At 36.4% G+C, this 27,678-nt stretch overlaps 5 protein-coding genes across 6 annotated transcripts; 2 read left to right on the top strand and 3 right to left on the bottom strand.

Moving 5' to 3' along the window:
- Positions 1-377: 377 nt before the first annotated feature.
- Positions 378-1,912, bottom strand: LOC121261107 (probable WRKY transcription factor 17). Its single transcript, XM_041163286.1, has 3 exons — positions 1,152-1,912; positions 922-1,047; positions 378-788 (listed from the first exon to the last, which is right to left on the bottom strand). Exons 1-3 carry the CDS (start codon positions 1,790-1,792, stop codon positions 626-628), a joined length of 930 nt encoding a protein of 309 aa, XP_041019220.1. The 5' UTR covers positions 1,793-1,912; the 3' UTR covers positions 378-625.
- A 6,317-nt stretch (positions 1,913-8,229) lies between these two features.
- LOC121261100 (auxin efflux carrier component 2) lies at positions 8,230-12,027 on the top strand. The gene is made up of 6 exons (XM_041163279.1): positions 8,230-9,667; positions 9,894-10,185; positions 10,750-10,835; positions 11,139-11,296; positions 11,464-11,540; positions 11,646-12,027. The coding sequence occupies exons 1-6, from the start codon at positions 8,422-8,424 to the stop codon at positions 11,710-11,712; spliced, it is 1,926 nt and encodes a 641-aa protein (XP_041019213.1). The 5' UTR covers positions 8,230-8,421; the 3' UTR covers positions 11,713-12,027.
- Positions 12,028-15,004: 2,977 nt separating this feature from the next.
- Positions 15,005-18,395, bottom strand: LOC121261102 (nucleotide-sugar uncharacterized transporter 1-like). Of its 2 annotated transcripts, XM_041163282.1 has the most exons (8): positions 18,256-18,394; positions 17,723-17,790; positions 17,410-17,561; positions 17,095-17,303; positions 16,928-17,021; positions 16,480-16,646; positions 16,192-16,362; positions 15,005-15,587 (listed from the first exon to the last, which is right to left on the bottom strand). In XM_041163282.1, the coding sequence occupies exons 3-8, from the start codon at positions 17,419-17,421 to the stop codon at positions 15,302-15,304; spliced, it is 939 nt and encodes a 312-aa protein (XP_041019216.1). In that variant the 5' UTR covers positions 17,422-17,561; positions 17,723-17,790; positions 18,256-18,394; the 3' UTR covers positions 15,005-15,301. The 2 variants fall into 2 exon arrangements, with proteins under 2 accessions (XP_041019216.1, XP_041019215.1); XM_041163281.1 differs by lacking the exon at positions 17,723-17,790 and having other exon boundaries at positions 18,256-18,395.
- A 177-nt stretch (positions 18,396-18,572) lies between these two features.
- Positions 18,573-21,116, top strand: LOC121261104 (oligosaccharyltransferase complex subunit ostc-like). The gene is made up of 2 exons (XM_041163285.1): positions 18,573-18,706; positions 20,246-21,116. The coding sequence occupies exon 2, from the start codon at positions 20,423-20,425 to the stop codon at positions 20,942-20,944; it is 522 nt and encodes a 173-aa protein (XP_041019219.1). The 5' UTR covers positions 18,573-18,706; positions 20,246-20,422; the 3' UTR covers positions 20,945-21,116.
- A 1,662-nt stretch (positions 21,117-22,778) lies between these two features.
- LOC121261103 (plant intracellular Ras-group-related LRR protein 6-like) lies at positions 22,779-26,419 on the bottom strand. Its single transcript, XM_041163283.1, has 3 exons — positions 26,085-26,419; positions 25,166-25,335; positions 22,779-23,857 (listed from the first exon to the last, which is right to left on the bottom strand). The coding sequence occupies exons 1-3, from the start codon at positions 26,262-26,264 to the stop codon at positions 23,173-23,175; spliced, it is 1,035 nt and encodes a 344-aa protein (XP_041019217.1). The 5' UTR covers positions 26,265-26,419; the 3' UTR covers positions 22,779-23,172.
- Positions 26,420-27,678: the final 1,259 nt, after the last annotated feature.

Here is a 27,678-nt window from a genome sequence, read left to right as displayed (position 1 = left end):
TTATTTTATGAATAAGAAAGCTAAATAATAAAAGGACAGGTTATGGAGTAGTGTAGATCACACCGTAGAAACAGAAACAGAAATAGCACAAATCCCAGAGTCAACGAACAAACTTAAGGTGAAATAGCTGGCATGGGACCCACCCACATTGGCTCCATTGACTCTATGCACGTGAAACCGCGCCACTACAGAAATTCTGATTCCCCTTGCCCCCAACGCTCACGCTTTGGGCCCCCATCACATTTTTCCAATCGCAGAGTCCAAAATTTTACGCATTTATTATCACTACGAGCATTAACATTTTTTTTTTGTAGGCGAGACGCATGATTTTGAAGTTATTGTTTGATTTTTTTCCAATTTTCTATACCCACGAGATAAAAAAAAACAATGCTAGTATTTAATTTCATCTTGTAGTCCCCTAACTTTAAGCAACTTTACAAAAATAAATAAATAAAAGCCGTTCCGACCAGTACAGTTGACTTTGTTCTTTTCTTTCTTCCTTCGAATCTTTTGACCATTTCAACTGCAAAATTACCGTCAACGGTCTCCGGTGACAGGCTGGCCTGCCGTTCGATAAAGGATGATTGGGGATTTCAATTTCAGGTCCTGGTCCCCAACGTCCATTTCACGCCGACGACTGAGGGGCGAAACTCGCAGCCGGAATCGGAGGGTGCGGGTGACGGTGCTCTCCTTCATATGTTACGATCAGCATATTTGGATCGTCTTGTGCTCTTTCCACGTGCTTTCTCGCTGGGCACCCTTTCACGCTACTGCATCTGTAATACCCTCTGCACAATTTAAAAAATAACAAATAATTAGAAAAATACTTTAAAGTCTCGCGTGTGCCACGAGATTCGTTTTTGACTTCTACACATCCCAACGTGATCTACGATTCTGCGGTGAAAGAAGATATGATTCTACCTTGGGTAAGGTGAGCCCTTTATCGGCTTTTGACCGTATTTTCTCCACGAGAACTCGTCCGACGGTATATCCGCGATCTTCGAGCTTATTGCTGCAACTCTGACAGCCCTCTTCACTCTGGATTTCCTAAAAACGCATAAAAAAGTGTAGATTAGTAAAAGAATTACTTGTAAATTCCTGAAAGTTTCAATATCAAAATTATTGGTAAAATATATATTTCCGATGCCTACCTTTTCTTGGAGCAATGGCAACGGTCAGACGAGGAGACATTCGCAGCAGAGAGAGAATGATTTACGCTGCACTTTTTACGCTGAGACGAAGAAAGAGGTGGTTTCCCGGCCGACATGGTGGTGGTCGGAGCTATTAGGAGAGAGGAACCTTGTTTACCATTCGAAACGCTGCCGTCTCCGGTAACAGATGACATAAGCGACGAGGTCGTGGAGGAAACGGGTGGAGATATGCTGAAGCTCTCCTTAGACTGCTGATTTACCGACAACACCGGTCGCGACCCGGAAGCAGTTCTAGGTTTCGAGAAATCAAGCGTGAAGGTCTGGGACTGTATCTCAGGCCGGACCGGATCTGGGACTGAACGGCGTTCGACGGGGTTTGTCGGTCCGCTATAAGATGAAGGAGGGTTCGAAGGTCCGCGGCGGAAGCGGGCGTGGCCGGTCCGGTTTAGGATGGAGATTACCTTCTTGAATTTGGAAACGGTGAAGTCGGTGATTTCTCGGCAGTCAAGGTGGTTGTCGCGAGGGGCTTGATGGGAGAGTAGGCAAATCAGGTGCTCCATACTCTTCAACCCAGCCGATGCTTCTTCTTGTATAGCCATCGGATCCTTCATCTTGGAGTACGGGACCAGATCTATCGCCATAGCAGGAGATCAGAAAGAACCACAGCAAAAGCAGAGAAGCTAGAAGATAAGAAGAAGAAGAAGAAGAAGAGGAGGAATATAGAGTAAAGAGATATTGTGAGGAGAAGAGAGTGGGGGAGAGGGGGTGGTTATAAAAGAGACGGAGGATGCAAAGTCAAAGAGATTTCGTCAATCCAAGGATGGAATATGGATGGAGATTAGTTGGACTTTAATTAAATCTATTTAATCTTTTATTTCTTCGGAAAAAAAAAAATAAGAAAAAGAGGAGAGGACGAATTAGGTTACTGTAAAAGTCAAAAGAGAGAGTTGGTGGTGGGTCCCGCCCAAGGTTTGATAAAATAAATACGCGCTGGCTGGCCTTTGAATATTTCACAGTAAAATTGAGTTGGCTTTTGAAAAGTCGTCGATGAATTGTCATACTTGAGATGACATTGACCCGTAATTTCGTCGATGGGATCAATGCAAATTACTAAAAAAAATGAATAAAGTTGGGTATCGTATAATCAACGGCATATCTCTATCTCTATCTCTATCTCTTTCTCTCTTTCTTTCTCGAGATCTATGATACGTGTATGTAAATGTAGCAGAAGGTCAACATATTTGGATTCCCGCAGTTGTTCACCGAGACGTGTCTTTTGGCAAATGTTTTACCGTGAAAATGGAACAAAGCCAGTTCTGTCTCCCAATTTCAAAACCATGGTTCCCTTTTTTTCTAAGGACCACGTCAAACCATGGTTCCAACTAAATATTCAATGGTTTATACAGTCAAAAGCAATTTCCTTTAATTTTCACTATAATTTGTTCTTTTTGGTTTTTGGGTTAATCCGAGACTTGTACAGTACTTCTCCTTGGGGCTTTCATACCTTGCTTTTTTCTTTTTTCTTTTTTTTAAAAAAAAAATTACTAGAAATTACAATGGAAATGTTTTTCTGGATCAAAGAGCTTTGCATGACGTTGTTGTTGGTCTACGTTGCTGCAACAACGAAAATGTTTTTTAATTTTTATCTAGAAATTGACTGTTTGACACATTAATGCCGGACGCATATTAAATAAAACTACATTTTTATTTTGTTTTAGTTACAAAAATAAATAATAAAAATCAGTGAAACTGTTGACCGACTTTGTATATTTCCTTTAGTGATCATCCTCAACTTGACGTTGCCGGGAGCCATTTGTGGCGGTTGGATGAGTCTCCACTGATCCCACCGCTACATGGAGTTCATCGAAGTTGACCTCAGAATATAACAAAAATAAAAATAAATCCTTTAGGGCTTAGTAATGTCAAATGGGTTGACGTGTGTTATTCTAGTTTCGGACACGTGGGGGTTAGCAACTGATCCGGATTAAGTCAAAGGCCCAATAAGTTGAACCGATCCTCCTTTGGGTACTAATCCAACCGAGCCGGCTTACATTTTAAATCAACAACACATGAGTAGCTCAAAATAAAAGAATTTTTTATTTTTTTTAATGTTTAATTGTAATTTAGTGGAAAACTATGTCATTTCTTGAGAAGAGAGGTAATAAGAAATGAATGAGAGTGGGGGAAAAAGGTGCTTGCTTTGTTCCACCCAAGGCTCGGATCTTTTAGATCTTTGAGATCTCTAAAGAGATTGATATTCCATGAAGGTAGTGGACCAATATAGAATTAATAATTAATATATCAGCCATGATATCAATCTATTTTGATTTAGTTTTAAAGATATATATATATATATATTTATATATGTGTGTGAGACAACAAATTTGAGAAAGGATAATCTTAGTGGAGGCCGGAATTCTTAGGAAACCACAAGGTAAGATTATCCCCATCAAAATATTCTTTTCAAAGATGCATATATGGGTGATCACAGGCTTGGCTCTCTCCATTTCCCCGGCTACCACCCGGAAAGTCTCTGGAATGTCACTTCACTTTTGTAGTCGGGTAGGTTTGGGGGCTAAGATGAGAATTTTGTATTTTATTTAAAAGTTTAAAATATTATATTTTAATATTATTATTATTTTGAGATTTGAAAAAGTTGAATTTAAATTTGAAAAAGTTGAATTGTTTATTAGATTTTGTATGAGGATTTGAAAAAAGTATAATGATGAAGTAAAATGAGATGAGAATTTTATGTCTCATCTAACTCCTAAACATGCCAGGTATTTTTGAAAGAAAGAGTTAAAAGTTTTGAAAATTATTTTAAAAGGAAAACTGGAGAGCTTATGGGCAAAATTCTCCTAACAAAAATATCTTTAAAAATTAATAATATTCACACAATATATTTCATAACATATTTCACAATATATGCTCGTGCAAAATAGAGAAATAATTTGTATAAATCTCAAATAGACAACTCGCGTGCAAGACTTTGTAAAAAAGTGAATCTCGCTTTGAAAAAGTATAAAAAAAAATATTCCTTATTAGTGAGACCTACTTTTTTACAAAGGACTTGCACATGACTTGTCTATTTGAGACTTATACTTAACATTATTCTGTAAAATAAATATATTTTATAAATAATATTATTTTTATAAGATATTTTACAAAAATAAACCTAAAATGATATCACATAAATGTTGTAAAAAGTGATATCTATTTATCATTTTGCATCGCCTTTCCGTTTTCCTCTCTTACACACAAAAGAAAAAAGCTTAGGGTAAAAAGAAAAATTGAAGATCAATTTGTACCAAGATATATACGAAATAGTGGGTTAGTTTTATTTTAAAATCATTTTATTTTATTTTTGTAAAATATAAAAATGAAAAAGAAAGAAACATTAACTCATTGAGTACTCTATATATGTTCAAGGAAAAATCGAAAAGAAAAAAAAAAGGACACAATACGCTAGGGCTATTGCACTTGGGCAACTGGCCGTTCTATAGCAAGTAGTAGAGGTGCTACTTGCATGGTACAGGGTGGGGGCACCCCGTCCCCGCACCCTGCCCCGCACCATGCAGGGGGTGTGGTTTCAACCCCCCACCCCGCCCCTAGAAGGCGGGGTGGGGGCAGGGCCCCCAGCCTCAGTAGCAGGGGGTTGAGTTGAAACCGCACCCTGCCCCGCCCCCGCTCAATTCAGTAATTCACTAGATCTATATTTTTTTTTGAGTTTAAATAAAAATTTAAACCCGAATTATAATATAATATAATTATAAATTTTATTCAAAAAAATATAAACTCATTAGAGTTGTATTTTAGATTGTCTTGGCCTAGGAGACCATGGCAATCCATTAACTTGAATTCAAATATTTAATAAATTGTATATATTTATATACAATATATATTTATATAAATATAAAAAATAATTTTTTTATTATTTTTGAGATTGTGAGGAGCTAGGTGCGGGGTAGCCTGCTTGCCCATGCATGGACGGGGCAGACGGGGACGGGGTAGCTGGGGGCGGGCCCCCGCTACCCACCCCTAGCAAATAGCACATGTCCAGGATGTACATATTTCACATATTTTGGTAAGAAAACTACCGTCAAATAGATTCATTTGTATTTTGAATTTGAATTTTTTAGATTTGTTAATGAAATTTAGGACCAAAGTGAGAGATATACGCATGAAAAGTAGCTGCCTCATGACCACATAACATTTATAACTGATCCAATGAATTTCTTAAATAATATTAAATATGACTGTTCATTCGGACAAGATTTCTCCTAACTCGGTCCGAAATCTAAAAAATTAGATTCTAGTTCCTAACCCGACTAGAACTCGGGTTGCAAAACTGAGTACACCCGATCCAGGTAAAGGGTTTACAACTTAGAACCTTTTTTTTTTTTTTTCCAATTTGAATGTTTGAATGTTTTGATTTTTTTTTTTTTTTTTGGTTCTTTTCTTTGTGGGGCATTGTCGACTTGTCCATCTCTTCTTCATCTGGAAATTGTTGGCCTATAAGTTTTTTTTTTGAGCTAACACATGCTTTTTTTTATTCGTGCTGGTTTAAGCTGTTGTTCTGAATTTTGTTGGCTTGTAGCTAGATTTCTCTGGGCCAACTTTTTCTTCTCCACATTCCTCTCGGTTTTAACACACTACAAAGAAAATGCTTGAGCATCAGTTTCTAGTAAATAGTATGAATCCCATGTTGTTAGAATGTAGGGAGATGCATATGGGCATGTATGCAGTTAGCCTTCTATGATAAACAAGTTGGCTGCATTGAATGCTGAATATATACATTTTTGTGTAATTTCATCTGCATTTTGTTCTATCTTGGACTACAGAGTGTTGGTTTTTGTAATGGTTTGGTTTAATTTGATGGTGTTCATTCTGATCTTCAGTACATTTATGGGTCAATCGATTTCTCTTCGGTACATATATGGGTCAATCGATTTCTTTGATCACTTTATCACTTTGTTTTGCAAAGTAGCATCAATGCTTGGCCTGCCTATTACTTCTCTAAAAATTTATAAGCAATGTAAAAAAAAAAAAAGATAAATATTCTTAATATTAATGTTTGTGAGGTGTATACATGAGGGAGCTAGAGAGATTATTCATCTGAATTACCGAAATTCTTGCAAGCAAATCTGCTGAGAAAAAGGGAAAGCTTTTCTGCTTCCAGTAGATAGTAAAGTGTCTTTAAAACAAATTAAAATATATAGGAGTAAAAGTGCTTGGCCGGCCTGCCTATCACTTCTCCAAAAATTTATAAACAATGTAAAAAAAAAAAAAAAAAAAAAAAAAAAAAAAAAAGTTCAACCTGGAACCCAGATTTTAAAAAGTCCAGATTCATCTAGGTCTGACCCATGCTAACGTCTCGCTCCGGATTCCGGCCTGGATTTGAAACCCGGGTTCCAGTTCAGGTATATTCGGGTTTCCGAATTTTAACCCGGATGAATAGTCATAAATGATTAATAAATGCTACATGTGGCCTATATATAAGTTATACTTTATGTATTTTTATCTCTCTTACTTTAAAGTCTCTAATATTCGGAACTCTGGGAATCCATATTCATGTGCGCGTTATGTGTTCTTGCATGCTTGCATTTCCTTGACGCCTTTGAAGCATGATATTAACGGTATTAATGCTGCCATCGTCAGTAAAAATTAATGGCAGCCTCGACTGCTAGTGCATGGAATTAACATGATCACCAAATTTTCAGTCTCCACCCTTCCGAACATTTTTAATATTGCATGCATGGGAATGATCTCCAGGTCTTGAGAGCCATTTTCACCCGGAAATATCATGGTCCAAATTGTACGTACGTGGTGTTGCAAGCTGGTCTATCTTGTACGACGTATTTGCAGGTATATATACATTATATATATATATATATATATATATATATATATATATATGATGTCGCCATCTGCATCTTGTCCCTAATAATTCATTCATGTCTGTGACTTAATTAATAATTTGTAATAATTATTTAGATATAACTCGGGCGGCACTTTTCTGCTGACTTTATTATCAAATGATCATTAATTAATTCTGTTAAGGTATATACCCTGATCAGTTGTAGTAAAGAGGCTTGATCTACTTCAATTCTCGATTAGTACGGTTTGGGGGCCGGGAATTAGCTTCTAATTAATTAAGAAACCCTACAACCTATATATTGATCAAGAGTTTTGGGCTTAATTTACATGTTCCATCATATTAGCATTAACATTCAGCTATCCTGACTCCTGTCGCATGCATGCAGGTCACCAAAGAGTACTTAATATATAGAAACAAATCTAATAGAAAATGAAAAAAAAATAATAATAATTTGAGAGTGGTTTTCTTTGTACTTAATATTTGACAAATTAGTTATTGATAGTTAATTAAAGTCAATCTATAAATAATTCAGAATGTATATATATATATATATATATAATTAAGCTTACTTTCTTATTGATATAGCTGATAATTTATCTACAGTAACCTGGATTTTAGTCTAGTCGAGCAATCATGAGTATATATAGAAGCAACAAATTTCCTTTAAGAAAAACGATTATTTAATTATAACGAGTTATTTGCAATAAAAACAATATGTAAAGAATAATTTTTATTATAAATAACTAGCTGCATATAAACAATTTTATTATAGTGAGAATTAAGTCGTTTAATTATGAGACACATGAGGGAAAATAAAGAATGCGTTCATCCTGACATTGTTTTTCTTTGTTTTCCATTTGCTGAATATGTTTCTGCAATTAAAATTATATATTGAAAGAAAAAATAAAAAAATCTCAAGTCAAGGCCCAAGTTCCCGCAAGCTGCGAGAGAATCTTGCTGCCAGAAGTGCTCCCTCAACTCATGTGCATAAAACGAGTAGAGTGGCGAGGTAGAAAGTCATGATTTACGTAAGATCTAAGCCATACATATCCATGCTTAACCCAAAATCTAATCTCCGATCCATTTTTTTTAATTTTCATTTTCCTTCTCAGGACAGCCTACAGGTTCTCATTTGAAAAACATTTTCTCTCTGCTTTGTTGTCGAGGCTGCTTCTGCATCAATCCCATTTCGTCATTCACACAAAAGCCATTAAAATTAAGTTATTTAACGAATCTCTTGCCGTATACCAATATTAATAGAAAATAATGTAAAAAAAAAAAAAAAACAGAATTCCCTTCTATAAGAGAGGATGTAACCATCTCACTCTTTCTTCTCTCTTCCCTCTCTCTCTCTCTGAGTGTGTGTGTGCTTCTTTTGTCCAGTTTATAACCATGATTACTGGTAAAGACATGTACGATGTGTTTGCGGCCATTGTGCCTTTGTATGTTGCAATGCTATTGGCATATGGCTCCGTCAAGTGGTGGAAAATCTTTACACCTGACCAGTGCTCCGGCATCAACCGCTTTGTGGCTGTGTTTGCAGTTCCATTGCTTTCCTTCCATTTCATTTCTACCAATGACCCTTATGCCATGAACTATCGATTCATTGCAGCTGACTCCCTCCAGAAAATCGTCGTTCTTATTGCTCTCTTCCTGTGGCAAACCTTCAGCAAAAATGGCAATCTTGAGTGGATGATCACGCTGTTCTCACTTTCCACTCTCCCAAACACACTTGTCATGGGAATCCCACTCTTGAAGGCCATGTATGGAGATTTCTCCGGAGACCTTATGGTCCAGATTGTGGTTTTGCAGAGTATAATTTGGTATACTCTCATGCTCTTCCTGTTTGAGTTCAGAGGTGCAAAGCTCCTCATTGCTGAGCAATTCCCTGAGACTGCTGGATCCATCACCTCCTTCAAAGTTGATTCAGACGTCGTGTCACTAAACGGTCGTGAGCCATTGCAGGCTGATGCTGAGATCGGTGACGATGGAAAGCTTCACGTAGTAGTAAGAAGATCGGCTACAGCATCTATGATTTCTTCTTTCAACAAATCCAATGGACTAAACTCGTTAACTTCCATGACCCCACGGGCATCGAACCTCACCGGTGTTGAGATCTATTCGGTACAATCTTCTCGAGAACCCACTCCAAGGGCTTCCAGCTTTAACCAGACAGATTTTTATGCCATGTTTGCTAGCAAGGCACCCAGTCCAAAACATGGATACACAAATAGTTTCCAAGGGGGTTTAGGCGGCGATGTTTACTCATTGCAGTCTTCAAAAGGAGCAACACCAAGGGCTTCAAATTTTGACGAGGAGATGTTTAAGATTGGGAAGAAGAGGCCGGGAGGGCGGAGCATGAGCGGCGAGTTGTTTAATGGCGGTTTCGTTTCATCGTACCCGCCTCCAAACCCTATGTTGTCGGGGTCTACTAGTGGTGGCCTAAGGAAGAAGGATAGTTCTGGCGGTGGTGCAGTGCCTAACAAGGAGCTTCACATGTTTGTTTGGAGCTCGAGTGCATCTCCAGTTTCGGAAGGGAACCTAAGACATGCAGTTAATGCAGCTTCCTCCACGGACTTTGGTGTCATTGATCCTTCCAAGGGCGCTGCTCCTCAACATGAAAATGCTGCTACAAGAGGTAATCAAGTTATTAATCTCAGAACCAACAGTACTACTTGTCTCTCTGTGATTTACTTGGAAATTATTTGATAATATCCAACTTTTCTTAATGACGTCATATCCATCGATCGGTCCAAGTTCTTAAAGCATTATTAATACATGTCAAGATAAGTATCAGTGTATTTTGTTGCATTAGCTGCTGTGCATGTCTTATATGTAATGTTTGAGGTAACTTTCATGTACAGGAATGCACGATTTAGATGAAAATTTGAGCGCAGCAAGAAAAATGAATGGGGATAGGGAGCTTGATATGGTGGAAGGTTTGAAGTTCCCCACAAGCGGGTCTCCTTACACATGCCAGAAAAAAATGGACATGGAAGATCAAGGAGATCTTAATATTGGAGCAAAGAAGCACCAAATGCCTCCGGCAAGTGTAATGACTAGGCTTGTACTTATCATGGTTTGGAGGAAGCTTATAAGAAACCCCAACACCTACTCAAGTCTTTTGGGCGTTACATGGTCTCTCGTTTCATTCAGGTAGCTAGCCCACTAATTACGTACTGTACTTGTTCTTATGAATATATATTTCCGATGCATCTGTTGGTTTTCTATCCATATTAATGCACACTTTTTACTGCATGATCATGCCGGCACTGTTATGTGGATCAATGCACACTTTTTACTGCATGATCATGTCACATGACTAGAAATTAAGCTGTATGCAGGACTCAAACTTTGATGCTAGCTCTCCGATTCTCTAACATAAAATATGGATTAATGTTCCTTTGTCTCCCTAGATTAGTATCTATATTCTGTGGTTTTTGGGAAGATTATTTTTCGATTATTAAATTTAGTCATTATATATTCTAATTAGTTCTTCTTTATTGTCTAATAAATATAAGAATTCTTTTTAGCTATCTATAAATATATTTTTATTGTAAAGTATATTTAATATATTATATGAAGTCACGTCAATTTATAAATTTATTTTTATAAAATCTTTTTATAAATGTACCACTTGTTTAAATATAAACATTCAATGACACAAGTAACTAATTAAACCATGGTTTAATTAATTTGACTGATCTGGTTTGTCCTTAGATATCATATCCAAATGCCGTCCATCATCAAAGGATCCATTTCAATATTATCCGATGCGGGTTTGGGAATGGCTATGTTCAGTCTAGGTACGTTTTCTTGACTAACCAAGTCACAAAAATTGCTTTTCTATTCATATATAAGTAAAGAAAAAATCTATTCATCATCCTAACTCTTATTATCCTTCAATCATCTTATGATGTGGCATTAAATGATAGGCTTATAAGTAAAATGTAATAAATAATTTTCAATCACCTAATACCACATCATAGGATGATGGGAAGATGATGAGCAACATTACTCGTAAGTAAATTTACTACTAAAATAGTACTGGCCCCATTTTTGTTGCAAATGAAAATGATGGCTGATCTGTAAAATTTTTGCTCAATCAGGTCTGTTCATGGCTTTACAACCAAAGATAATTGCTTGTGGAAAATCCGTGGCAACATTTTCAATGGCTGTTAGGTTCTTGACTGGCCCCGCTGTAATTGCTGCTACCTCCATCGCAGTCGGTCTTCGCGGTGTTCTTTTGCATGTTGCAATCGTTCAGGTACTGCACCATTCATAAATTTCAAGAAATATAACTAAAGCTATATATGCTCAAAATTAATGAGAAAGCTGCTAGCTTAAAGCATTTACCCTGGTTTCGTTTACGAATTTCTACGAACTAAACGCGCAAAATAATTGACATTAATGAGTAGTACTTCCTGTCCGCAGGCTGCTCTTCCCCAAGGGATTGTTCCCTTTGTATTTGCCAAGGAGTACAACGTCCATGCCAACGTACTTAGCACTGCGTAAGTAATTTAAAATTTCCCAGGTTAAGAACTACATATATACAGATTGAGGATGTTAAAAAAACATAAAAAGGTTAACATAATTTGATGTGCATGGCATTGCAGAGTTATATTTGGAATGCTGGTCGCCTTGCCCATAACAATTCTTTACTACATACTTCTCGGCCTCTGAGTACTTCTGGACAACAAAGGCAAGGGAAAGCAAACATACTACTGTAAATCCTTCCAAATATTAGGTTTAGGTGGATGGATATGGCAGATGCAATGTCCAGGGAAAAAATGCTTTTGGGTTTTGTTTAATTTCCTTCAATCTCAAGATCTTTCATCAATGTCATTTATGTACTTTTGTTTTTCTTCTATTTAATTACCCTGTTATACATGAGTTAGGTGGTAGCCAGAAAGTAATCCAGATAGACCAATAGGCAAAGTCAAATTTATACGTTTGATGTAGTTGCTTGGCCGGGTTTTTGCTTCACCAATTTCAAAGAAGCTCTTTAATTTCTTCAAGTTGACTCAAAAAGGCCAGTTCATTTTGCTCCAATCTAACTGCATGCATGCTTTAATATTCAGTTTACTAGCTAGCTAGCTTATTGGTTTATTCGATGCATGTTCGGGTGCAGCAAATTTAGAGAATCTTAAGATCATGCATGCATCAGTACTGATCTTGAATATGATCAAACATAAACATATTCATATCACAAACACGTAGAGATCATATTTAACGACACCGCGCGCATATGCGTAACATGTCACTCAAAATGTCGACAATATTGCCATTAGCTAGCATGCATGCAGAACCTTGGATCCTGAGATCTCATCTTGAGAAGTGAGATAAAGAAAATTATGATCAAACACGTACAGCCTTGAATTTGTCGGTTTCATTTCATCAAATTATTATTAAAATTAATCTGCACGTGAATGGTTGGGTTTGCAAGTAATTAATATAGCACATGAGTAGTACTGGCGGTTCAAATTAAAGGGCAGCTTCAACGTATTGTTCCAAACCTTAAGCTTTTAAAAGTATTATGATGGCTTTACGTACTGGTCATGATACTCGATCCATGCATTAACTATATTTTTGTGCTGTTAAAACGCTGAAGCATGCATGTGACCTACTGATCGGATAGGCGGCCTGTTTTGATCTTCAAGTTTAAATTTGGATTTTAAGGCCGTTTGTCATTTGGACTGAATTGTTCAGTCACTTAATCCTACGTTTAAATATACAATTCTCAAATCATTAAATTTATCTTAATTCAAAACTTTTTTATATGTGAGGTATATAACTTTTTTTAATTCAACATATTTTTATACGCACGACCTACAACTTTTTTTAACTTCTCATAAATATATACAAACTCACATTTACACATCTAAACTCATTTTAGGTAAATTCCACAAAACTTACTCTACCATCTCAACTCATGACTACTATTCATAAAGAACTTAACTCATCTCAATTTAACTCAACATCTAAACGGAGCCTAAAATTTCGTTTGTTTTCGTATATGAGATGAAATGAAATGAGTTGAGATTAAAATTAAATGTTGAATAAAATATTGTTGAAATATATTTTTATTTTGAGATTTGAAAAAGTTGAATTATTTATTTTATTTTATGTAAAAATTTAAGAAATTTATAATACTTAAATAAAATGAGATGAGATGGGTCGAGAGTACGTGGTTGTGAAAATAAAAGAGGCCGAAGTCTCATTGACCTACTCTTTCATATATATATATATATATATATAAAAGGAGAATGCTTTATATTCCGATGGTGTGTTCGGATAAAAGTTTTTTATTTTATTTTTATTTTTTATTTAGTAGTTAAAGAAGTATTTTTTTAATAATATTGTGATGTTTTTTAAATGTTAAAGATCATTAAGAAATATATGAAAAAAAAAAAAAAAACAAGGATTGCACTCATAGGGAGAATCTCTCGATAGCTATAGTTCTACCTATATATAGTGGAGTTGACGACAAAATTGGTTTCTATCTACTGCATGCAGAATGGTAAGAGCCCACAGTTTTTCTTCGGGCATGCAATGACAGGACGCACGTTACTGTGTTCCAATGCCATTTTTTTTTACAATATCTCAGCTTGGAGTTGGCTTATTGAAATCAGAATTAGATCTAAGTTAATGAAATAGTCTATAGATTGGGATGAATGGCTGTAATCAACCTTTATTATTAGGAGTCAAGCTGTACTCCTTCTCTTCAATTGAACACATATAATAAAGAGTGATGCTATCATTTGGAATCAGCAACATTATGCTATTTATTAATTTGTATAATTTTTCAGACAATTGCTGCGTATTAGTACTGCAATAGTCTGCCACGTGGGCAGCCAAAAGCTTTGGAGGAGTCTGGCGTTGCACATGAATAGGGCTAGCTTACTAGTTCTGATTGATCTGATTGCCATCTCTCAGACATCTCTGCAATAAACAAACAACAACTGAACAATTCCTGTTTAACCTTGGACCGACACCATGCATCTACCGACACCAACAACTCTTTCACACCACACGTGACTCTTTTTCTCTGCGTGGCCGTGAGTCTGCATGTGTGAATCAATCTATCAGTGGTTGGTACTATGCTTCCCCATTTAGTCCACGAATGTAAATTGCAACTTTTTTTAAACATATTTTTAAACATTTTTAAAAATTAAAAAAATTTAATATATTAAAATCATGTTTGAATAATGAGATGAGATGAAATAAGATGATATAATTTTAAATAAAAATTAGAAGTTCAATAAAATATTATTTTTTAATATTATTATTATTTTGAAATTTAAAAAAATTAAATTACTTATTATTTTTATGTAAAATTTTAAAAAAATTATAATAATAAGATGATATAAAATTATTTCTGTATCTAAACAGAACTTAATAGTCACTTCATTAATATGTAAAAAAAATATTTAAATACATGAACTATTGAGATGCTAGCATTATTCATCTATGAAAATCAATACTTATTTTTGTTCACGAGTTTCAATTTCCAAGGTACCGCAGGTCCATCTTTAGACAAGTTTAGTTCGTTCAAGTCAAAAAGATTGACAAATAGTATTATGAATTTGATTTACAAAAATATTATCTTATAGCGATTGATGAAAACCAATTATGCAGAATCCATATCGAGAATAAAGTATTTTAATTCCATATTATTTTATTATTTACATTTGAATAAGTCAAACAGTTCCAGTAGCTGTTCCCAATTAATATAAATCACCCACAAATTGCACTGTAATATAAATCAGAGAGACGTTTACATCAACTTCTCCAAGCTTTGGTCTTAGATGCCAAGCTGCCAACCCATGTGTATGAAAAACTACATTATACTTTTGGCTCATCCAAGACAAAAAATCAACAGCACTGGCACGCCTTTCCATTTTAATTGATTTGACAAATGCTATATATATATATATATATATATATATATATATACACACACATATCGAAAAAGAAAGCCAAATAAAATTGTATTCAAGTAAAGAATTCTCAAATCATTCATATATACAGTGTTCAGTTTGCAGAAACGATTAGCAAATTACTCCACATGATCTGCACAAGCCCCCTGGAGAAGGCATTACAATATTCTAATGTTAACTGTAGCAACCCAGTCGTCTATAAACAATGACACGTGACAGAAAGAGCTCTACTTCTCTGAACTCAGAAAATTGTTGAAATTGGAGAAGTTATGTCAAGTTGAATTAATGTAACTCAAGAATTTCATCTTTTCATTAATCTTCATATCAAAAGTTTAGGTATCTTGTTTGACTGATTCCCCACCATAGTTTCCATCATTTACGCTGCCATTTTCTTTGCTCAGTCTGGATATGGGTAAGGAGGAGGCTTGTCGAGGAGATGTTTTGCTTGATTTCTGCTTCAGGTTAAGGTAAGTGTAATAAGACATACCAGCAATTGCCGTGAATGCTCCACAAATACTAGTTTTTCCCTGATTTGAACCAAAGAGATAGAAGTTTCCTAGAAGAAGAACACATGTTTTGAACTGCCCAAGAACAACATGGGTGATGGCAGATGTAGCCCTGTGAGTTCAGAGAAATAAAATGAAAGCAGAATTAGGACCAAGGACCAGACCAACCAAAATCAAACAAGATACCATTCTTAAAGTCACACGCTGGCAAAACCAAAATGTTATTACTGATCGTACCAAATTTCAAGCATAGGACCCTAAATCCTTAGAAGTACATGCTCCAAAAAAAATCCTAAAATCTGATTCTCTTAATCATATATTCCAGTACCAAACAACTGTCATGATTTAATCCATTAAAGTCTATATCCATGCCCGATATGGAATTATTTATTGCTGTTCTATGTCGGCTTGGCACCAAAAAGGACATTCATTTTATGTCGAATTTGGTAAAAGCGATCCCAGTTCTATGCCAGTGGAAGAACGCTGACTTCCATCCTATGTCATTTTCGTATAAGAGCAAAACGGTCCATGAGGCGTGATGCCTTCGGAATTCTAGGAGTAATTAAGGAAAACGATTTGCCACTATAAGGCTACATGTCCTGCAAACTTTACTCTCTAGAGTGAGAATGATGAAAAGCAACAAAGTAAGAGACTGAAAACTAAATATTTCAAGCCATTGGACCAAACAGGCTATGGCATGAATAGAGGTTACTTACCCAAGTGCTAAAGCACCTGACCATTGAAGCAAGAAGCCAAGAACTGCTGATGTGAGAATAGCCAATGTGCTATTAAAATTCCAATCAAATGAGAGAGCACCGGGTGGATCTAACAGAGGAATCAAAGCAACCAGAAATAACAGGGTGATCGGTGTTGTCTTCCACATCAAGCTGTTCAATGATTTCAGACTCTTGGTAAGATGTAAACTGTGACTTTTCTCAAAGCAAATAAAAATAGAGGAAAGTTATAGAGAGAAAGAGAGACATTTGAAAAAGATTGAAACTTACGCCAAGGCAGTCCAATTCTCCTGCTGCTGCAAACTGGACCAGAGGATCTTGTTGACTGCACTAGGTATTATCCATGCCAATGCTATACAAGCACCGAAGAGGTCAAATTGGAGATCAGTGACCGTAGCCACAGCAACACCAATAGATACAACTGTAAGTGCAAGTACCTAGAAGATTTCATTGGCAAGATTTCAACCACATCAGAATGTAACAAACATAGGCAGATCAAATAAATTTTCATACAGTCAGAGACTGGTTCAACAAGAAATTACATCTCTAACAAAAAAGACAAACTTGACACTCAATGTACCCAGAACTTTATAAGCACCTACTGAGTAATGTGCACACAAAGCTTATGAATGGCTGAAGAACAAAAAGAAAAAGACGAATCACAATGTTTTTGGAGCAATTAAAGAGCAATTCTAGAAGAGAGACTACAAGCAGCTACCTTGGAGCAAGAAACTCTCTTCTTATACAAAATGAATTCTGCCAGAACAATTGACGGTGTTACAGCGATCTTAGACATCTGATAAAATCCCACACTGAAAAAATAGGTAATAAACTCTGTCAGAAACGGAATACTTGATTGTGGAAATAAGAAATAACATATCTCACCTATTGTATTTTAAGCTGACATTAGCAAGCCCAGTAGATAGCGACATAACGGTGCCCAGAGCAATTAAAGTAGACAAACGTGTCAGTTTTGAGGAAGGAGATGCAGGGAGGATAGAAAAGGCCTTTAGCACAGCCATTAATAACCAGCTTATAACATAGTGAATAAAAGTGAGAAGGATAGGGAACTTGAATTTAACTTGATTAAGCACCTGAAAAAACAAATGATGCTGGATAAGACAACTGGAAAGCAGTGACTACAAATTCAATATGGCACTATTTAGCTGGAAATGATATACAGAAAGGTTCTATACCAACCAATTTATTCATGAAAATAATACCAACAGCAACCACAAAATTGAAGGTAAGGGCAGCAATGGGGCCACATCTACATTGCCGTTGACGCCTTGCTCCTTCAGACAAGCGAAATTCATTAAAAAGAGACGCTCGCAACTCTTCCAGAGCTTTTCCTGTGTTGAGGATAACAAAAAAAGGAGAAAACTAAATCATATCTTGGGGACAAATATTTTCGAATCTCAAAAATCACAATCTACTTGGTACATTCTATATCCGCATATAATCATTATGTCCAATACTGAAAAAATCTACAGAAAAACTTATTGTTAAGCACCTGAAAGTGCCAATTAAACAAGTAATTGAATAATGACATCAAAGAAAGCCCCATTATTGCAAAGAAGCCTGAAAAGAGTACATGGGAAGATGATGGTAACGACAATAATAGTAGTAAAAAAACCCATCTCCAATAGTAAAAATATGGTAAAGACAACGACGACAATGGTCTTGCTGTCTTAACAGATTGAAGCAGGGATGTCTTCTCCAATTATACCACCACTCGAGTAAAAATATAGGAAAAAGATCATGATAACAACAATAATAATGGTAAAACACCAAACAGTAGAACAAAGCAACAGGTTGAAGTCGGTTTACCATGAATTAGCAGATGCAACAATAACTAATACTGCACACGATTATATTATTCGCAATACTCGTTAACCAAAAGCTTCAGTGAGAACCAGATCAAAAAATCTAAGAAACCCTTCGTAGCCAAGGCAGAGTAGTTTCAAAAATTATTACAGTTCCAATTGTACTAGAAATAGAGGAAGGCTCAGTAAAAAAAACATGAATCGTATCAAAAGTAGTTACCTTTTTCGCCAGCATCACTATCCTTGCGCTTAAGAATCTTCCTGACATCTTTCCTTACTAAGAAATTGAACATTTTACAGCTACACGGTATTCACTCTCACTCTCTTTCTCTGAGAAATCAAAATGGGGTTCGCTTCTCAAAAACCCTAGAGAAGAGAAGAACGCCGCATCAGAAGCAGAAAGGGACACATAAAAAGTGAGAGAGGGGAAGCAGACAGGCTCAGTTTTAGTTCACAATTCAAAAGGAAGACTTCGAGAGACAGGCCAAAAAGACAAATAGAATACAGAAGCGCATTAACCAAAGGCAAACCGCATCTGTGAGTGTGAAAAAAGAGGAAAGAGGGGGAACATGTAGAGCGAGGAGAGCGATGATGACGGAAAGGAAAAGCTGTCGGGCAGATAGTTAGAGCAAATCACGGATTACGGAAGAGCCAACCGACAGCAAGGCGAGGCGAGCCTGCGAGGTACTAAGTTTGTAACATGGTGTTACTGTTCTTTTTTTTTTTTTTTTTTGTGAATTAATGGTGTTACTGTTCTTAACTTCTTATTCATCGGGTATATATATATTATATTATATTATATATAATTTTAATTTTGGTAATAATATAGTATCAAAAAATCTACATAACTTCTACACACCACATTTTTTTTAATTTTTAATTTTTCTTCTTTTATCAAAAATTTAATATATGAATAATGAATAAAAAAAATTAAATTAATTTAAAAAGAATAAACTCAAAAAAATTTTAAAAAAATATTAAAAAATTTAAAAATTTAAAAAAATATAGTATACAAAAGTTAGAGAGATTGTGTAGCAATGCTCGTATAGTATAATGCGTGTGGGGACCATGATCGACGGTGGATGGACCTTTTATGAAAAAGACACATGTTTTTCGAATTCAGCTATGGATTTAATATTTAATGCGAGCCGGAATTACCAATGTTTTGAATACCGTACTGGAAGTCGTACTGGTCAAGGCACTAGAACGAAATATTTCGTTACTGGTACCGTTTCGAGATAGCGTTTCGGTATAACGTTTCGGGATAGTCGATATATAAATAAATTATATATATAAATATATATAAAAATTATATTTCAAAATAATAGTCTATATATAAATAAATTATATATAAATACATATATATATATAAATTATAAATAGTCTAGTCTGAATTTGGAGTTAAAAAATAAGCTTGTAGTTTGAAAAAATGAAAAAAAAAAAAACACAAGCCGAAATATCGGCCGGTACCGGCCGAAATATAGGCCGATACAGGCCGAAATTTAGGCCGGAACAACGAGTACCGGCCGAACGGCCGAAACGAAAAATTTCGACCGTATCAAACAGTACAGTACGAAATTTAAAACATTGAGAATTACTCCCCAAAATAAATGCCCCTTGATATGGCACCATATGCCACATTTCATGTTAAAAAAATTTAAAACATAAACACGAAGTAGTATAAGAAATTTAGGATTAGAAGTTATGCTGTTTTGAATATATATTTTTAAATTTTTTTTTAATAAATCACGTAATATCATATTTTTGGTATCACATAAAGAAGACAAAATAAATAGTATAAATTGTAAAATTCTACATAAAGCCTTTACTCAAATACACCATATACCTCTACTTTATTAGCATTTAATTTATTATTTTTATCATTCTATCGTAATATTTAATTATATATATATGTTTAAAAAAGAAAGATACAAAATAAAGAAAAATACTTATATATATATATATATGAATAAATCAATAATTTATAGTAGATACATAGAAATAATGCGGACATAAAAATCCAGATTCGTGTTCATTCGACTTCGAATGTGATTTTAGTAAGGTTCATAAAAATTCGAAATTTATGGACATCATATTAAGAATAAAACGAAGATATTTATTCATATATTCTCTCTGCATTTTAATTCCTATACCAAACGTTTTAGAATTCCTTTTATTTATTTATTTATTCTCTCTTGGATGAGATAAAGCGGGAGTGGCATAGCACCGTCCTAACCAAAAACTGTGGCATCCTTCTTCCTATAACCAAACGCCCGTACTTGACTTTAGTCAACCAAACCCAAACCGGCCCCTACACAAGAACAGCCACGCTTCGTCCTGAAATTTGAGATTCCATTCCTCTGCTCAACCCGACCCACCCACCTAAAATGCGCTCCAAACCCGAAACACAAACCTTCAGCGCTTCGATGGAGCCGCTGTCGTCCGGCTCGGTGGACCCGATCTTTCACCTCCTTCGGATCCTCCCCTTCAGCTTCCTCCGCCTGCCCAAGCTCCGCCTCAAGCTCCCAACCCTAACCCTCCCCTCCCCGATGACCGTCTACGCCCTCGTCCTGCTTACCTACTTCATGGTGGTCTCCGGCATTGTATACGACGTCATCGTCGAGCCCCCCGGCATAGGATCCACCCAGGACCGCGCCACCGGCTCTGTACGACCCGTCGTCTTCCTTCCCGGACGCGTTAACGGCCAGTACATCGTCGAGGGCCTCTCGTCTGGGTTCATGTTCGTGCTTGGAGGCGTCGGCATCATCCTCATGGACCTCGCGCTCGACCGCAACCGCGCCAAATCCGTCAAGGTCTCCTACGCCACCGCGGGGATCTCCTCCGTGGTAATTGCTTACGTGATGAGTATGCTATTTATTCGGATCAAGATCCCGGCTTATCTTAGTTGAACTTTTCGCAATTCGGTTTGGCATCATATATGTTTCTTCTATGTTCCGTGGGATTCTATTCTAGGTTGATTTCTTGAGATGAAGTTTTTGTATGGATCATGGATGTCTTCTTAACTCAATAGCGCTACTTGTTAGGTTTTTCCTATTTATGAATCATTACCATTATCGTGGTTGTGTTGGATGTTGCCATTATCTATTAGCACGTGATCTGCTTGGGTAGAACATCTGTGCATATCCGGACGACAGGACCATGGTTTGAATCATATATTCAGTTCTCATTTCCTGTTTATTTGTTTATGTAGGAATAAATGTAACGTTTTAGTTCTGGGATTTAACGTTCCTCCTTCAAATGATGCGAACTGATTGCTTGATGTTGTGACATGATTAGTCAAGCTCCATTTTGTTACCCCTACCCGAAACCCTGTATAAGATTTAAGTTTATGCATGAGCTATAATGCTGCATTTCTGGGCTAGATCAATAGCTTCTGTGTGTGTTGTGTCAGAGTTAGTATCTGTATTTCTGCTTGCCCAAATATAATATAAAGTTTGAACATGAGATGCCATGCTTCGTTCTTATTTTCATATTTTTTTGGTCTACGAATGGCTAGTTTGTGAATGTGCATGTGAGTTTCCTTAGGATTCAATGGCAGTCCCTCGGGGCCAACAAGGCATAATGCAAGTCATAAACAATAGAGGCAAGCATACTCTGTACTAATAAACAGATGAAAACATAAAATTCTAATCCTAATTGGGTGGGAATTACTGTATAATAGTATTCATGAATTTAAAAAGCTGTCTTGATCGGAAAATGGGGATTGTGACAATGTTGCAGAGTTTAAGTCTCTATTCTTGTGCGTGTGTGCGTATGTGTGTTAATGGAAGCCATTATGGGTATATCTTGAGCTTTGATTGAATTGGTGACTGGTGAAGGGGTGGGCTGAGGACACCAAAAGCAGCATGAAAGGAGTATACTCTTTTGAACCAAAACATATAGTGATGTCTGACTGCATTTATGGTAATTTGCTTTTTGTTAACATTGCATTTGCTTGATTCCTCATTCTCATATCGTGACCTATCGAAAGCTAAATATAGTTGACTGTTTTGATATAATATTTAAAATTTAGGCAATTGTTTTAAAATCGAAATGGTAGAATGTGACGTGTGACCAGGAATTGAATTTTGAGTGTGTATTTATGTGCGCATGTGTGTTGATGGGGTGCTTCGTGCTGATTTTATTACCACTTGTGTGCTCCAGAGCTTGTCATGCATGCATGTTTTTGCATTAGTTTCCTCTTGATCACCATTCATTCTTTTAAGCTTTCCTCAACAGACATCACTTTTTTTTATTTTTTTAAAGTAAAAGGCATCACTTTCTTATTTCATTGTTAATTACTTGCCCCATCTTTTTCAATATCTATAGCGCACATTAGGCCAGCTAGAGGTGCTGCTCATGCAAGGTTCTATTAGGGATTTATTCTTGGGACTTAAATTCTGCTCTTTTAGTTTCAAATTGCTGAAAATTTGCCTCATTTTCTCGTGAGCGCTGCTTAGCAATTTTTACAGCAGCGGTATCTCGTTGCTATCAATACTTCTAGACTGACAGTTTCGAAAAGCATAGGTTCAAAAGTCAAAACCCTTTGTACCTGCGGTTCTGCTGATCGTTATCATTTAGAGTGTCTCTCGTAGGCACTATTTATTCTTTTGTCACCTATTCTTTTAGGGTAAAATTTGCGTTGCACTCTCTATTTATCAAAACCGAGACAAGGTACTAAAGAGTAGTTAAAAATTAGAACGTGCCTCTCCCGTTTAGGATCAATGTTTAAGATTATATATGTCACTCATCTTGATGTAAAAAATATGTAAAAGAGAGTATTATTTATCCAAATTTGATAGTCTGAGGGCGAAAGTGCTAGTTTTGATAGTATGGGAAGAAAATTTAATATCTTCATTACTTAGAAAAGGGCTTAATATTCATAAAAACAGCATTCAAAGGGAAACTAATAATCATGATGTTTATTTGGTGTCCCCAACATGATAACCGTCTTGCATAGCAGCGTAGTAGATGATACAGTGAAGCAGCCCCACCCATCTTTCCGAGCCACACACACTAATTACAGTCTGCAAAAAAACTACATCACTACAATCAAACCCCAAATAAAACATTTACAGTGAAACTTAACTCAGAAATTAAGGGTTTTGTGTGTTCCAAAGACACTGTTGATTGCACCTTATCTAGTAAAGTATGTCCGGGGAGAGAAGAGGCGACGTGGGGAGAACATCCCCATATACCTTGGCGAAGCAAGGCCATCAATGGACCGATAGTCGGGCATGATGAACCCATCACGCTCTTCGCGAGGGCCATGATGTCTTGTGTTCCCACTGAAGGTCCCATACTTTACCAACTTCCCAACCCACGATGATTTCTTCTTTTGTGGGCTCTTGTGACCGGCATTCATCTTCTCACTTAGATACTCTCTCACAGCATGCATTCCTTGTTCCACCACGTCACTAGGAGGTGAAGTGAGCGGGTTCCCATCCACACTGAGCTTCTGGAGCTTCTTGAGACAACCCATGGAGTCAGGCAGGGTTGTAATCTTGTTATAGCTGACATCCAGCTCGACAAGGTTGATGAGAAGGCCTATGGAATAGGGTAAGGTGTCGAGGTACTGGAAGTTTTGGCTTACATTAAGGACTTCGAGGTTGAGGAGGTTCTCGAGGTCTGTGGGGAGGGATCTGAGGCAATTGAGGCGGGCATCCAAGACGCGCAGGGAGGTCAGGTGGGAGGTGGAGCTTGGGAGAAAGACCAACTTGTTTGAGTTGACAGAGAGCTTCTTGAGGTTAATAAGCTCAAAGCCAATGGTGTCTGGGAGCTTCATCAACTTGTTAAAGTTGGCATTCAGTTCTTCCAAGGATCTGGTAGGTGAAAATACAAAAATGTCAGCGGACAAAAAGTCATACAAATGTAATGTAAATTATACCGATCGACTTTTAACCAATCGGACGAGTCTCCCAAAATATATATATTTGCATCCAAGAATTAGAAACATATTTTCAACATCAAGATTTCTATTAACCAATGATATTTAGGATGGAAACCCTCCTTAAAAAAAAAAAAAAAAAAAAAAAAAAAAAAGAAAAAGCCTATTAAGTTGTCACATCTTTAAGCAACTCTAATCTATCCCGTGCTCGTTGCAGATTGGAAGATCTCAAGATGCTAGATCTAAAAAGAGCCACTTGTTAAATGGCTAGATATTCATACAACAATAATTTTTTTTTTTTTTGACTTTCTAATTTGTAGTCCTGAAAGTCATATTCGAAAGAGTCATATATATATATATATATATATATATATATATATATATGTACCGTTAACGTGTGATAAACGTTTATCACACCCAAAACGAAGAATTTTCAACAATAAATGCTAGGATATGATTTATAGTTCACACGACAAAAATTATGAAAGCAACCCATATATATATATATATATATATCTATATGTTCTTCCCAAACAATTATATATATGTTCTCTAAGAAAAATAACCTACTCTTAATGGTACATGCAGAGTCTTTAGAAAATCATGTTTCCCTATGAGAAGTAATTAAGCTGTTTTTATGTATATATGTAATCATATTTAATAAGCTCAGAATATATATTCATGATGTAGTGAAGAGGAAAATATCTTTCTAGCTTTTTTCGTTTTTGTTTTTCTAATATATATGTGGACTTCGATCGATCATGCTAATTTGTACGCGGCATACGAGACAAATGCTGCCTTAAGTAAAATTAAAGATAATTTACTGGTGCATCTCTGTCGTCATTAATAACTACTTTATCCGAGGGAAGGAAAGAGTCAATGGAGCAGATCGAATGCCAGTAAATGTATGCTTTGTAAAAGTCAACAGAAGCCCCATCTGAATATTTATTCACAGCCAGCCATTAATTTCATTCGTCTAACTGCATGTCGTTGAGCCTGCCCAGGAAGAAAAAAAATGTCTTCCGGCCTCGCTGTCCTGATATTTTTTTATCAGTTTCTTATATACGAGTCCTTATCCATGAAATATCTTAGAGACAAGTTTGCAGCTGTCATTTCTGCAGCTTTTTTTTTTTTTTTTTCCCAGTCTTTAATGATCTTTATTGTCCATTAATATTTACGGTTGATCCTATAATAAAATTACTTGACGTGCCGCATGTTAAAAGCTCACGATGAAAGGACAAACCTGCAGTTTTCAATGGTTTTTGGTAGGGAATCAATAAGGTTGCCGGAGACATTCAGAACCTTGAGCTTAGAAAGACAACCGATCGAATTTGGGAGCGACTTAAGCTGATTTGAGTGCACGTCCAATATCATCAGATTAAGCAGTCTCGCAATTAAGGACTCCGGTATGCTCTGTAAAATATAGATCAACAAAATATAATTAGCTCATAGAAGTTAGAAGTCTCGGATAAAGATTAAGAAGTTCCAAATAAATTTTATTTTTTATCAATCTTCTCCAGGCTCCAGTACTCGAGCCATAACATAACTTAGTGGAGTTTTGCAAGCGATGGAGCATCTGGTTTTACCAGATTCTTAACAAGAGTATTGCACAAAACAATAAACTATAATCCTTAATTTTGTACGTGGTCCCTTTTTTCTCCTTTAGAGATTGCTCAATCGATCAGAGAGAGAGAAGAGAGAGAGAGAGAGAGAGAGAGAGCGAGAGAGAGGTGGAGCTTAAGTCTTAACACATGCATAGTAAGGGAAAAGGATGCCAAAACAAGACGGAGAAGATGGAATTCAGTCTCATGCGAGTTAAGGGAGGAAAATACTGGAGCCATATATATTATCCTACTTGCTTCAGATGAAAAGAGATATTCGTACGTACCAGAGGAAAACAAAAGAATTTGAGCTTTCTATTCATGTTGATTATTTCCAGTAACTAGAAGGCTTGTCATACTACAATTTGTCTACTTCGAAACACAGTACAGAAGCATATATATATATATATATATATATATATATATATATATATATATCTTGAAGTACTGTAACTCCTCATGTACCGTCGGCTCTACCGTTATAAAAGGTAAAGAATAAAGAATAGAATATTGGTGAAGGAAAATCTCTAGAATTTGGGCCAAAATAGCTGCCGAAAATACCTGAAGATTGTTGTTAGAAAGGTTGAGATTACAAATAGTGCCTAAACTAAGGGAAGGAGTAGGGAGAGACTCCAAGGACATGCCACTCAAATCCACTATTTCCGATCTCTGATCTTCCTCTATGGATTTCCTTCTCTCCATCCTGTTCCTCATATGCTGCTGCTGTTGTTCGTACATCATCCTTATAAACCCACCAAGATTTTTTTCTCTCTCTTTTTTTTTTTTTTTTTATCCCCCTAGAAAAGGACTCAAAATTCTTATACAAGAGCCCAATTAGGAAGAGAGACAGAGAGAAATGGTCTACCTTACCTTAGTTTGTATGCGTTTGTTTGGGAAGAAAGAAGGTGATTATATTCAAACAAAGGGAAGGACTGTAAGGACGTACGGGATTGAGATCCTTAGGTAGCCGCCACGTAAGCCTGACGTTTGTTTTGGGGGGGGGGGGGGGGGGGGGGGGGGGGGGGGGGGGGGGGGGGTTTGGAAGTACAAGACCGTATAACAAGGAGTTGCGTGGCCATGTTTCCCACTTGATTAAGTCAACCCCTCCTTTTGTGTCGAAAAGTTGAAACTCCTTCCACAACCCGTCGGCCGCACGCGAATCTCGCCCTACTTTTCTGCTCTCTGCAATTATTTTGTGTCAAGACTAAATCCAACTTGTAATTCTTTTACTTATTCATTCATTTTGCCAACAAGACAACTAGGGAGTTGTAAGCAGATCGACGATGACAAGAGTAGTCCTCTTTCCTTTTAATAATGGCCGGCCGGCATTATCTTTTTGCAGAATATTTGAAGCTTTTGAAGTGAAGTAACATGATCAAGAAGGAATCATGAATGGCAATTTCCTTTATTTTATTTTATTTTATTTATTTATTTTTATTTTTTTTGAAGCGAAGTAACATGATCACTATCATGGAAAACAGATATAGCTAGTCATCACATGAAGGTTTCGAAAGGTCATCATTCTAGTCTTGACATTTTCCACCACTTAAAAAAGATACTGCATGCATGCATTTCCAACAGATTCTAAGGAGCATTAGATCTGATCAATCTCATCAAACCTATTCGATCGCCAAAATAAAAGATATATATGGACAACATGCTAATTAATTTAAGGTTGATAAAAGAGATAGCTTATGAAATACGGTCGAGATGCTTAATTCCATTGTATATAAATTTATTCAGATCTTCCAGCTTGCAGGCACGAACATAAGGCTACGAACACAGATCATTAGCGTTTTGAGTAATAACAATATATATCAGGATTAACAAAAGAGTAAGAAATATCGAGAACTAGGAAGAGGTAGATTTCATCACAGCAGACAAATAATGTTGGAAGCTGGGGCCGGCCGGGGGCTAGATTTCATCACTGCGATCGAGAAGGACCCTTCATGCAGAATGGGGACATGAAGATATGCTTTGCTTGTCGAAATTGAAAAGGAATATTGAGAATATATATGACAGCTGCAAAATTTGACTAAAAGGGCTTCATGTTCATGATGATGATTATCTTCTCATTTGAAAATTGTTTTTCTTTGGACATTCGTAAGCACCATCAGCCATTTAAATTTGGTTCTGATTCAACAGCTTAATTACC

Source organism: Juglans microcarpa x Juglans regia, chromosome 4D, assembly GCF_004785595.1.
Source record: "Juglans microcarpa x Juglans regia isolate MS1-56 chromosome 4D, Jm3101_v1.0, whole genome shotgun sequence".
Taxonomy (NCBI): domain Eukaryota; kingdom Viridiplantae; phylum Streptophyta; class Magnoliopsida; order Fagales; family Juglandaceae; genus Juglans; species Juglans microcarpa x Juglans regia.
Note: the sequence above shows the minus strand (reverse complement) of the source record. Positions and strands in the feature narration are given on the sequence as shown.